The sequence below is a fragment of the Balaenoptera acutorostrata genome, chromosome 15, assembly GCF_949987535.1.
Source record: "Balaenoptera acutorostrata chromosome 15, mBalAcu1.1, whole genome shotgun sequence".
In the NCBI taxonomy this organism is placed as follows: domain Eukaryota; kingdom Metazoa; phylum Chordata; class Mammalia; order Artiodactyla; family Balaenopteridae; genus Balaenoptera; species Balaenoptera acutorostrata.
In genome coordinates this window covers 63,696,320-63,709,331 of record NC_080078.1, presented here as the reverse complement: position 1 = coordinate 63,709,331, position 13,012 = coordinate 63,696,320, and the positions used below count along the sequence as shown (strand labels likewise).

The 13,012-nt window shown below is 44.2% G+C and overlaps 1 protein-coding gene across 1 annotated transcript in view; it reads right to left on the bottom strand.

Annotated features, from left to right (window-relative positions):
• Positions 1-4,168, bottom strand: part of EFCAB8 (EF-hand calcium binding domain 8) — a 57,346-nt gene extending 53,178 nt beyond the window's left edge. The window contains 2 exon segments of the mRNA XM_057529712.1: positions 1,650-1,833; positions 4,123-4,168. Of these exon segments, the coding sequence (XP_057385695.1) occupies positions 1,650-1,833; positions 4,123-4,164 (226 nt within the window). The 5' untranslated portion in view covers positions 4,165-4,168.
• Positions 4,169-13,012: the final 8,844 nt, after the last annotated feature.

Genomic DNA, 13,012 nt, shown 5'->3' with positions numbered 1-13,012 from the left:
TCCTCTAAGACACAGTGGTGGCACCTCCTGGCCGAAGAACTCTGATTAGGGACAATCTCAGCTTCAGGTCAGACACAAATTGTCCCGCCCCCACCTCACTTTGCTCTTTGTAAACTGACCATTTGTTACTCTTTCCTGCCAAAACACGGTGTGGCTGTAAAACTCAAATTGATGGGGCAAGTAGCCATGGCCCCAGCATTGGCGCTCAGAGTCTAGTGGATAGAAATAAAGATGACTTTAAGTATTCCAATAGGAATAATAATTTAACTTTATGTGTATCTTCCCAAGGGGATAAATCAAGCTCTAAAGAGAAAAAAAGTTTGATGCACAAAGGATGTCCTTCACAATGTTATTTAAACTCAATAAAACCTAAATGTTTCATTTAGGGAAATGGCTTAGTCAACCAGTAGAGCACTTGCATTCACTGCTAATGATGATTCAGAAGACCACATAAAGTATGAAAAAACCCTTAAAGAATTAACATTAAGAGCAAAAGAAGGATCTGAAATTACATAAAGTACAATTACAGACATGTGAAAACACACACAGCCATCTGGGACAGAGAGGCTGAAGGTGGCCCCATGATGGCCACCTCCTGGCATTCATGCCCTCCTGTGATCCCTTCGAGTGTGGCAGAACCTGTGACTTGCTCCTGGCCAACAGAATACGGCAAAGGTGACAGGATATACGGGACTGTGTGTGCATGATTACGAGATTGTAGCGCACATCGTGCTGGAGTTGCTATCTTCCTGCCTGACTTGAGTCTTGAAATCAGCCGTGTTGGTGAGTCCCACAGGGCCAGGAACTGGGCAGCTCTAGGAGCTGAAAACAGTGGCCTTTCAATAGCCAGGAAGAAACAAGAGCCCTCAGTCCTGCAGCTTCAAGGAGATGAATTCTGCCAACAACCTGGCGAACTTAGAAGTGGATCCTTCCGGGACTTCCCTGGTGGTCCAGTGGTTAAGAATCCGCCTTCCAATGCAGGGGACGTGGGTTCAATCCCTGGTTGGGGAACTAAGATCCCACATGCCGAGGGGCAACTAAGCCCATGCACTGCAACTACTGAGCCCTTGTGCCTCAGCTAGAGAGCCCATGTGCCGCAGACTACAGAGGCCATGCACTCTGGAGCCCGTGCACCACAACAAAGGGCCTGCCTGCTGCAACTAAGACCTGACGTAGCAAAAAAAAAAAAGTGGATCCTTCCCAGTCGAGCCCCAGATGATGCTGCAACCCCAGCTGACACTTTGGCTGCAGCCTAGTGAGACCCTGAGCAGGGAAGCCAGCTAAGCTGTGCCCAGACTCCTGACCACTGAAATGGTGAGATAATAAACATGTGTTGGTTTAAGCCACTAATTTTGTGGGATTATTGCTACACAGCAATAGATAATGAACCATACATATGAAACTGTTTGGAAGAAAACATACTGAAATGCTGATAGAGGTTACCCAAGTGTTTGGATTAGGGGTATTTTTTTCCTCGGTCCCAAATAGCCTCTAGTAGGCTTACAATACCCACACAGTATAACGATGAAAAGTTTTAAAGGAGACACTGGATATAAAAACGCTTGACAAGTCTGCACCCTTCACCCACGCCAGGTCCTGGGTCCCTCCCTGTGCAGAAGCCAGAGGCTGAGCCCATGACGTAGCCTCACCTCCAGTCGAGTCGACCTCATCTTGAAACGTTTTCTCCATCTGGGCCAGGTGTGGCTCAGTGAACAGCTCAGACTCGTGCTGGAAGTCGGATGTCTGGCTAAGGGAGACGGAGGGTGTTGGGGAGCTGAGAACCTCCTTGTTCTTCTGGGACCCACCTGCAGAGGACACCTGGAACACAGATGACTACAAGAACCAGGCACTGAGAGGGGTGATTTCCTGAGCTGAACAGTTTAAGCACATCTTATTGAAAGAGCACACCTTTGGGGTAGGTAGTGTTATGGTGTGTTACTTACTGATGCAAACAAGTAAGTCTTTAACCACTTTTAGGCCTAGGAAGCCCAAGGAAGATCTAGACTGCTTCTCCTGACTCTGGGGAGGTAACTACTGTTCCCCTTTTACAGATGCCACAACTGAGGCTCAGCGAGGTTAGCAGACACAGCCAAGGTCCCACCTCACACATCACAGGACTCTACTTTACAAGGTGCTTCAGTTTAGTAACTATATAGTTTCAAATCTTCAGTGGTCAGAATTCAAGACCCCAAGGAATCCAGCTCCATCTTCTCCAGCCAATGTGATTTTGTGCTGACCAGCCCAGACACCCCGGATCAGGTCAGATCACCTGTGCACAGCAGCCAAGCTTATGCAGTCCCCTCCATCGGGGGCTCTCGGCTTCTGCCTCCTCCTGCTCACCTTCCCGCATTCTCCACCCAGCCTTCCCCATCCCTCCAGCCCTCCACAAAGCTTCCTCTCTGCTGCCCCTACACGTGACTCATTTTGACACTTAGCAGTGTTGCAGGTTCCTGAGGACTCAGGTCATCAAAGGCCACCTCCCCCAAAAGACTCCAGGTGTGGACTATGTGATAACCATTGGGTGTTGCCCACTGAAATGCACTGCTTTGGGCCTTGGGCAGTCAAGAAGACTTCACTTCAGAAAGTCAAAAGACAAGGTGGAGTTTGGACTACTCACTCTCCCCAAACGCAGTGCTCCTCCAACTGTGAACTTTCCCTCATTCCCTCAGGGTCTATGCACATTCGGTGAGTGCCAGGCACTGTGGACACACCATCGCACAGAGTGGAGACCTGCCTTCATGGAGCCCAACAGATGAGCTAGTTAATGCCCTCACCAGCCACGCAGGCCCCGAGGTTAGAAATCCCACCACCATCTTTGGTTCTTCCCTCTGCCTCCCTTGCGTTCTTACTGTCCTTCCTATTGATTCTTACTATGATCCATCCCCTGTATCTAAACCCTCCTCTCCCACATCCCTGTCCCACCCTAAACCCTAGCCTTTTGCTGGGACAAGTACAATGACCTTCCCCAACTGGGACCAGAGTTTGGTCTTCCCTTCAAATCCACCTCCCGATACACTGGCACCAATTATCTTTCTGGAAGGCAAATCTGATCATGACTCGACCCCAGCTGACACTTTCCAGGCTACTCCCATCATCCCCAACTCCTGAGTGTGGCACTCAAAGCCCTTTGCAATGTAGCCCCGACCTGTCTTTCTAGTTTTAATGCACACACCATGGTCCAGGCACACCAACTGCTCTCCACCACCCCACAAACACAGACAGCATTCCAATTCTACTCACGTCTTTCTCTCTATGCAACACAGACCACCATCCCCAGAGATGAACTCCTACCCATGCTTCAAGCTCTGGCTCAAATGACACCTCCTCCAAGGAGCTTTTCAATAACTTTCAGGTGAGAGTCATCATTGCCACCTCTGTGCTTCCAAACTCTTTGTTCCTATCTGCCATGCATGCTTGACACCTGTGCATGTCTGTCCATATGTGTGACAGCAAGGTGTGATGGGAAACACACAACTCTAGAGTCCCAGAGCTCTCTGGGCTAGAATTCTGCCTGGCTCCCTGCTCCCAAGCTAATTCATCGTGGACATATCACATCACTTCTCTGAGCCACGAGTTTCCTTATCTGCAAAATCTCTCCCCAGTATCCACCTTGAAGGGTTGTGGTGAGATAAAATGACACCTGAACACATGTGAAGCCCCAACAAATTGTATTACACAATCAATGAGAACTCCTGTTATTACTCCCCATCTCATAGTGAGCTCTTTGAAGGCCAGGGCATTTTAAAATTATCTTGGTTTAATCTATACTAATTCTATTTTCCCCAGCCCCAAGCACATAATGGACACTAAATACTCATCTGGCTTCATAATACTTTGTACAGCCCACCCCACCATTATCACAACTTAGCTGGACAAAATTAAGTACAGTCCACGTAGAGACTGCAAATTGGTGGCCTCAGTTTTATTGCATTTGGCCCACACAATGCTTTAAAATGGAAAACCAGCCTACTGCAGTAGACTTGTTACTTTGTAAATATCTAAGCTTGCAACTCCCTGTGCAGAGGCTGATAACCTGATAACCGACAGACTTGGATGCCCATGAGTGATGCCTGGTGGCTCTGGAACACCCCCTCCCGTTATCAATTCTGATGGCTTTCTTACCTTTTGAGATAGAGAGCTCTCTCTGAAGTCCTCAGAAGACATTGGCCTTGACCTAGAATAGGGAATCATAGTTGCTTTAACTCCAGTCTCTGTAAGGACCATGTGGGAGGCTGACCTAGCTGACTCACAGGAGGGTGGAAAAAAAGTCAAGGTCAAGGGAGAGGATGGCTGCCCTGTGCCCATGGACCCCCAGCCCGTATTTGATGAGCACCCGTCTTCTCATAGGGGATCCTCCAACAGGGAGTTTTTCTAGAGCTTATACCTGTGAGCCTTCTTTCCTCTGATGGGAAAGAGTTGTCCTACTGAGGCCCTGAGGCTTCTCAAGTTACTATACTCCTGGCTTAATGCCAGAGGCTTCCTAAAGGGAGTCACCCTTTCTTCAGAGTTAGAAAAGGCTTAGGAGGCCATGCGGGGGTCCAATTATAATCCACAGATTAGGGAAGTAAGGTCCGGGGCAAGCACATTTCCAAAGGGTCAAACACGTGCACCAAAGGTGGGGCAAGATGGGCCCCCGACTCTCCACTGTGTGCACCCACCCGCCCTCAGTGCCCCTGGAGGCAGGACTTCTCCTCACGCAGCACGGGGTCGGGTGTGAGTGTGGAGGACGGTTCCATTCCGTGGAGCTCTGCTCTGAGAATACAAAGGGCACATTTCCACTGGGTCAATGGCACCTCCACAGAGGATGGAAGACAGCATTGAGTTAGGATTACTGGAGCGTCAATCCACCTCATCGGCAAGTGTCACCAGCAGGAATCGAGAGGGCACTCTAGGATGGCATGAAAACTTTCATGAAGGCAACTATGAAAACTCATCAGCATAAGATGGAGGGAGAGAGGAGGAGGAAGACTGGCCCATGGTGTCCTAACCTAACTGTGTCTTGGCGACAGCTCAGCTATAAGGACCAAAGGAGAGAGAAGAGCCGAAGGAAAGGAGACTTGGAAGCCAGGAACCAGGGTAACTGAGGGAAACGCCAGAAACATTTCCAGAAAAGGGAGCATTGAGGGAAAGTGGCTTAATGCATGTGATGTTGGGCCGTCCAATTAGAAATAAAAAACAAATACCTAGAAATATGGGAACTGAAACTTGAGTGGCTACATTTAGGGGATAGAGAGAGGAGGAGAAACACACAAAAGACAGGATGGGTCAACCAGGAAGATTGGGATGCTCCACAGTGAGCCAAGATGATAAGAAATGAAGGCCACTGAACACGGCGATGAAAGGTCACCAGTGAGAAAGCTGCAGAGGTGTATTCATAAGTCCATTTCTGTTCAGAATATATACCTGTATATGTTGCCACCTGCATGGAAAGAGAGCCTGGAAAAATAAACTCCAAATGTAATGTCAGTTATTTCTGGCAGGTGAGATTACAGAGAATTTCTACAGTCTAAAATCATGCATCTCTCTTTTTTTTTTAATTCAAAAGAGGTTCATACCAATCTTTAAGATTTATTTCAAGGGAATGGATGGTGGGTAGCAATTTACTCATCTGTGAAAGACCGTTGTACAAGAGTGGTTGCTGGGAATTCCCTGGCGGTCCAGTGGTTAGGACTTGGCGCTTTTACTGCTGGGGCTCGGGCTCAATTCCTGGTTGGGGAACTAAGATCCTGCAAGCCATGCAGTGCAGCCAAAAAAAAAAAGTGGTTGCTGCAACATCGTTCAGAGCAGCAAAAAATAAAATGATGACTATCAGTAGAGGAATGACTGAATAAATCAGTACACCTGCACTCAGGACGTTACCCAAGGAATCAAAAGGATGAATCTGACCTTCGGCAGACGACTAGGAGGGATTCCCATGACATACAAAAAGAGTGCACAGAATGATGCCAATATTTATAAAAGAATGACAAACAGGTACGTGCTTATACATATAAGTACGTGTGTACACATACACACATCTGTAAATGGGACTACCCTTAATAATTATGGGGCCAAGAGCAAAAGAACAAATATTGGTCCACATAGCAAGTCTAGTTATTTAAAATGTTTATAAATTATTACACTGCTAAATAAAATACATTCTATTCTCCTACCTTCACAAATACACTTTCCTAACAAGCTGGAAGGCCAGGTTCAAATTTAGAACTCTCGAATTCCTCAGCTCACTGACAGAATTCGGCAGTGTGGCCTCCAAGACCTCTGCCCAACCCCATGTCCTCTCCATCCTGCTGAGGGGGCTTGTGGATGGTGGCACGGGGACGGACACCCCAGCCCATACACCCAGGCTGCATGTCCCCCATGCCTCCACTGCTCCATGGCCACTGCAAGCCTTGGCAAGGCTGCCCTCAAAAATGACGCTCTGAGGAATAGGCCTACAAAGACTCTGGAATCAGCTTCAAAGTGATTTGGGTGGGGAATTCCAGTACTTAGAGCAGGGGACGGGGTTGGGGGGGGGGGGCCGGAGCGGGCAGCACACCGGTGGGGCCTGAGTGGCCATCTGCTTAGCCCCTTGAACCTACCTCATCTGGTGGAGAGGGACATGGCCAGAGGAGGGACAGAGTGGGATGCCCTAAAGCTCAGCCCGGGGCAGGGGCCCTTCTTGCCTGGGTCTAAGGGGGTACTGTACTGTCAGCACATACAAAATTATGCGTACATATGGATTATGGGGAGTTGGGGGCCAATGTGGCAGAAAAGGTAGGCCAAGAATAAAGGAATACAAAAAAGTCTGCACTAACACAAGGCACGTATATCACCACATTTATATTAAGCAACAAAGCACTGGTATGTATACAGAAATCAAGTATACTTTGTTTTGCTTTAAAGTCCTGGTTAACATGTGATTAAAGTTAACATCACTGATGAGGGAGCCAAAGGCCCTGCCTCCTGCCGTGCTGGTCTCAAGATCACCACTTCCGCGGTACCATCCACAAACATACGTAACCTGACAAACCCAAACTGCAGGACATTCTACAAAGTAACTGGGTTTTACTCTTAAAATCTGTGTCATGAAGAACAAAGACTAAGGAACTGTTCCAGATTAAAGGTGACTGAGAGAGCTAACAACTAAAGGCAATGCGTGATTCTGAACTGGATCCTAGACTGGGTGGGGAAAAGGTCTAAGGGCCTTTATTAGGACCATCGGCAAAATTTAAACATGACTACGTTCTTAGATAATATTGAATTAATGTTGTTTCCTGCTTTTGACAACTGTTCTGTGGTTATACAAGAGAACATCCTTGGTCTTAGGAAATACACACTTGGGTATTTAAAGGTAAAGGGACACAATATCTGTAATTTATTCCCAGATGGTTCAACAAACGTATACGATGATAAAGCAAATGCGGCAAAATGTTCACCATATTAGTCAGTCTGGGCAAAGAGGAGTTCTTTACACTATTCTCACAACTATTTAAATCTTTTTATTATTTTATAAATAATTATTTTAAAACTACAATAATTATTTTATTTAAAACTACAATAATTAATTTATTTAAAACTACAATAATTATTTTTAAACTACAAGTTTTATGAGAAAGGGAGGAGCTCTGTATGTTCGTGGACTGAGGCCACAAAGGGGAAAAAATATTGGTTGAGGGCAACAGAGACACCCAAGAGCAAAGCACAAGAGTAAGAAGCAAAGAGAAGTACTAGTCCTCTGATACTGGAAGGAAGAGAAGATTCAGCTGTAGACTTAAATATCTATCTGGAATGAGAGCAGGTAATATCAGACGAAGCCTCCTCTGAGGGGAAGGGGGCCAGGGTGTGGGGTTCGGTACAAACCTGGGAACAGGGGTGAGATTACAACTGCCACTAGGGAAGTAGGCGGAGGACGGGAGAATAACTGGTTTGCTGAGTAATTCGTTTGTAAGAATTTACAGGGGCAGATGACTTAAGGCCAAATGCAGTTAAAGCTGTCCTGGAAATCTAGCTCAGACAGGCTCAGTTCTCCTGTTCGGCCTTTAATCTCAGGCAAATGGATTTTAGGGCCCAGGTGTCCAATCTTTTGGAGATGACTTTAACCCCAAACCCTCACTCACCCTGACCTAATTTGCTCTCCCCAGTTAACACTGCTGGCTATATTTGACAGAGGCTTATTGGTTTTCAACTTCCTTCTCGACAGAGACATCTTGACAGCTGTCCCCAAGTCCAAAGTAGCTCCTCTATGAAGTCGCTGTGGAACTCCGAGGGCCTCAACCTGACTGCAGGGTCAGCTGGCCACACTTAGAACCAGGAAAATGAGATAGAATTCCATATGCAGAACACAAAACGGAACAGCAGAATCCATCCCACAACCATAACCACACAGCCATGTTTCATCTAATCTGAGACATTCTTTTTATGGATGAAGTTGAACTTACAGCAGACAGTGACAGGAGGAGCTACAGCACACAAAGGCAGGACAAGTATGAGTGGAGAACGACCCATAGGACAAATACAGCACAGAGAGCCCACAACTCATGGAAACTGTGGGAAATGCCCGGGAGCTTAATGATAAAGCAGCGTTCACCAAAACCAAAAGGCCAACTAGCCCCCACAGCTGGAGGACAGTGGAAGGCACAGCAGCTCTCTCAACATAAGATGCGTGAGCTCCAACTCTTTGAAAAGAGGAAGACTACAAGAGCACTGCGTGTAAGATGGGAGTCCTATAAACCCAGACTTCATGGCAGGCCTGGACTTGATACAGCACTGTTCAATCTTGCCCCGGCACAATTCAGCAGCATGAGCTGGCCAAAGGCAAATCTCTTGGGCAGAATTCAACCAGGGACATGGATTCCAGACTTAAAGATACCCAGCTGAATCACATTTCATGATGATCTAGATGTTACCAAAATGTTAACTGATCACCAAGCCAAGACCCCTCCCCATATCTTCACCACAAAGAGAACACCCAAACAGAGAAAAAATTTCTGCTCCCATTTCATCAACAGTGGAGACAAAAGACTTTGTCACACTGTAAAACATGAAAAGTAGAGTGGTTCAATGAAATGTCATAAAAGATGCAGAAGGTCTTTTAAATCAGAGTTTTATTAAACTAGGTATTAATAAACTAGAAGGGTTTATTAAAAAACAACAACAACAACAACAAAAAACAGAAACAGGCCGATTTGACTATTCCCCACTGTCTTTTGGTTTGGGGTTTTCATTTTCCAATCCAATGTTATCATTTCTACTTACAGCAGCCCCTGCGTTTATCAACATTTTTACATGGGCCAAAATATGCTAAATTCTATCACAATAAATGTAACTTTCCTTCCCAAAGAAGAAACATGAAACAAAGGGGAAATAGTAAGATGCATTCATTCCACTTCTTAGGTAAGGAAAAGTTCAGAAAACCCCCACCTAAAACGAATAAAATCGTGATCATCAATAATTCAAGTTTATTAACTCAAGAAGTAGGAGGGAAGGTGTTTAAGAAGAAAAAAATCTCGTAGATAAACCTCTGCACAAAATAATTCTGGAAAAAAGTTCAAAGTCCTACTTGAGACTAGTTCAGCCATCGCTTGCCAATCCTAAGGAGATTCTACTCTGCTCCCTAAAAGCGGAGATGGAATGCTGCCCGAAGGCTTCAAGGACACAGTTACTGCTCCAGGGAAGGCAGCTCCACTCCACTCAGCAGCAGCACCAACTCTGTCCTCGCCAGCTTTACCACTGCGGGACTTAAAACGTAAAAAATTGTAACCTAACATACAATTTATATGTGTGAATTACTCTTCAGTAAAGCTGCAATTATTCTTCACAGCTTTATAAAATTTATTGAAAATTTTAAGGTGCAACTTGATAGCTAAAAAGACAGGCTTTTTCCTTTTCAAAATCGAATAAACAAGACAGAAGCCAATGACCATTGGAACTGGAGGGGACCCTGAGGATTAATGTCAAGATCACACCTTTAGTCGAGACTAACAACTCAACTCACATGACATTTAAAACAATGCTCTTCCTACCACACTGCCAAAGAGAACTCCGGATTCACGTACCAAAGATTTCAAAATACCATGATTCAAGAAAAACAGCAGATTCTTGGGGTGGTTCAGTACCTAATTACCCATCTCCTCCCCAAAAAAGAAAGAAAAAAAATTAAGTCAGAGAGTTACAAATTCTTAGGAAATTTTTTTAAATAATTTTTATTTCATTCAACGTTGAATTACTGTTTCTTCTCTCAGCCTTTAAAATTACTAGGGAGGGAGGCGCACACACAGGGGCAAGCTGCGATTAGCCTACAGCTACCTGTAAAAAACAGGTTATTCCATTCTTCCTAGTAGGGTTTAAAATTTCAAAGTAAAAACAGCAGTCATGTATAATTACACATTTAACTCACATTATTTTGTAGAAAAACATAAAATACGTTAAAAAAAAAAGGCAATATCAGGTTAGAAACCTTTAGAATGGTAAAATCCAGATGACCCTGAGGTATGCTGGATCTTAAAATCACTAGAACTACTCCAAAATATATAAATGGGCCCAATCAGGAGAAATATAAATATGAATGTGATGAAACAATTGTGAAGCAAGCAAGACAGGAAAGAAATCTGAAGGTCACTCAAGCTTAGACTAGGATAAACGGTGACAGATCCTGGGTGCAATATATTTAGATTCTTGCACTAAATGGTGGTTCAGGGATGGATGTATTAGCAAAGTTCTCCCTGCAGCTTGCAGCCTGTGGGAAAAAAAGCCAAACACATGTGTTGAGCCACTTTTTACTTCATCTGTCAAAATCTCTTCTTTTAGAGTCAAAACTTTTATTAAAATACAAAAGGATGTACACTTTACAAACCATTTCATTGTCAGTGCAAATTTTTTCAAAATTTCACATGCAAAATGTATGTAGCTGATGCTGAGAAACATTTTGCTTTTCTCTGAACCAAAACTTTCTCAACTGTTGAAAACTGGCCTCCAGAGGCAACACTTGCTGGAACTGGGCACTCTCCCACTCTTTCTGGCTCTGGTATCCTACTGGCGTTTACAGACCTAAGTAACTTTTCCTGGCTCAGAAAGGTTCCTGGGGAAACAATCCTCGCTCATCTCTTCACTGAGCCAAAGAAAAGCCATGCTCTGCAGACCAAGGAGGCAGGGCCTGGAGAAGGACCCTGGTCCTGATCCTTGGCCTCCTGATCACAGCACTTCTCCCTTGTTCATTTTGGAGAAGCGCTCCAGCCACACACTCCCTTTATATATTCAGTCTACCCACTTGCATGCTTGACCTTGACTTAACTTTAATATTCTAAACTGCAATTTGTGAATCATCCATGAAAGCTGAATCTTAGAAACTCATCTTTGTCCCCGCTGGAAACTAGTAAGAGCCACAAAGCCAGCTTTGTTAAGACCTACCCCGACTGACTGAACCTCACTACAGCTTCCCAAATCTCATTCTCCCACCAAAACTGAAAATTAAAGACATTAGCAAATGGAATAAACTGCTCTTCCTCCTTTTCCTCATACCTACATCAAGCCTATCCTCACCAATTCCTGCAGACTGCGAAAAATATTCAAAGTAAACCAGGAAAAAGTTAAGGAAAAAAATTTTTAACTTTTAAGGTAAGACATCTCACACAATTCCAAACTCACTTTGTAATTCTAAATCTATCTCTTGATACCATTCACAAAGTTCTAGGCTTTGTTTTTGATGGCTAACTTGCTTTGCTTTTCAAATGATCACAAGACAAAGATTTGCCTCTTCCTACCTGCAGAAACATGTCTGTGAAGGCTACTTTCATTTTACAATTCAGAACATCAGAGCATCCAATACAAAAGAAATATAGGTTACTTTAATTTTTTATGTGTGTGTGTGTGTGTGTGTGTGTGTGTGTGTATGGTCCTGGAATAAGGGGCCTAGAACTCTGACTCTAGGGCTCGACCTGCTTACCTAGATAACGAAATTAATAAGGCAACCTGACCACAACCTCAACAGAAAGCTCTGTGCTCCAGGCTAAGGTAACACTGCTTTCCAACTCAGATTAAGCCAAAAGGGAAACAGACCTTCACAAATTATACCTGCATAACAATCTGGCTGAAGGCATCTGGGATAATGGTTCTAAGGATAGTCAAGTTCAATGTAAAAGCACAGAATTCCTCTCTGGGCTTTCTTTCGGACAAGGACTCTGCATATTCAGTTATACTGTCACATGTGAAAACTGAGAAAAAAGCTGCAAGTGTAAGAAATAAGTATGAACTCATCGGGTTTTAAAATTTTATAACTGGAATGTATGAATTCAAAAATACGACATACTCCTAATTTTAAAACAACAGCAACAGTGCCAGACCAGCAAAATGACTGGTGATTCATGAACACTAACCGAAGGCTCAGGTTCAGCTTGGTTCAAAGCAATTACTTCCACTCTGTTGACAGCAGTCAGATTTGGGTCACCCACATACTAGCAAATTAATCTGATTAGGCTGATCAGGCTTAAAGCCTAGGTTTTGTTTGTAGACTATGGTGAACTATGGTAAACATCACAAAAGGAGCTCCTCATACCAAATCTCATAAAACAATCCTTAAAGAAAAACTTCCCTAGACTCATTTTGGTTATAGCAAAAGAAAACTGCTTCCTTTCCAACACCATATTATGTTCTAGAGAGTAAACCCTGAAGAAATACCTATCTTTAAATCAATGAATCAATTACTGAATCACTGAATCTTCATTTAAAAGAAAAAGGGGAAAGGTGTGTTTAGAACACGATTTCACCTGGGGGAAAAACAGGATGAAAATCATAGTCTGAAAACTAAAAGGAGTTGGACTCATCAATCAATCCCCGCAAGCTGAAAAAGAAACATTAGAAGAACTTGTTACTTACCTTACAAAATACTCAAAGTCTATCTTAAGGATCACCCTCCTGAATTGTGCCCTAAGCTTTTCTGATCTATAAACAATTTCAGACTGCATCAAGAACCCATGCAGGGCTTCCTAACGCTGTGGTCACCTTTTGTTTCTCAGCTCATTCTGATCTCAACAAGCAC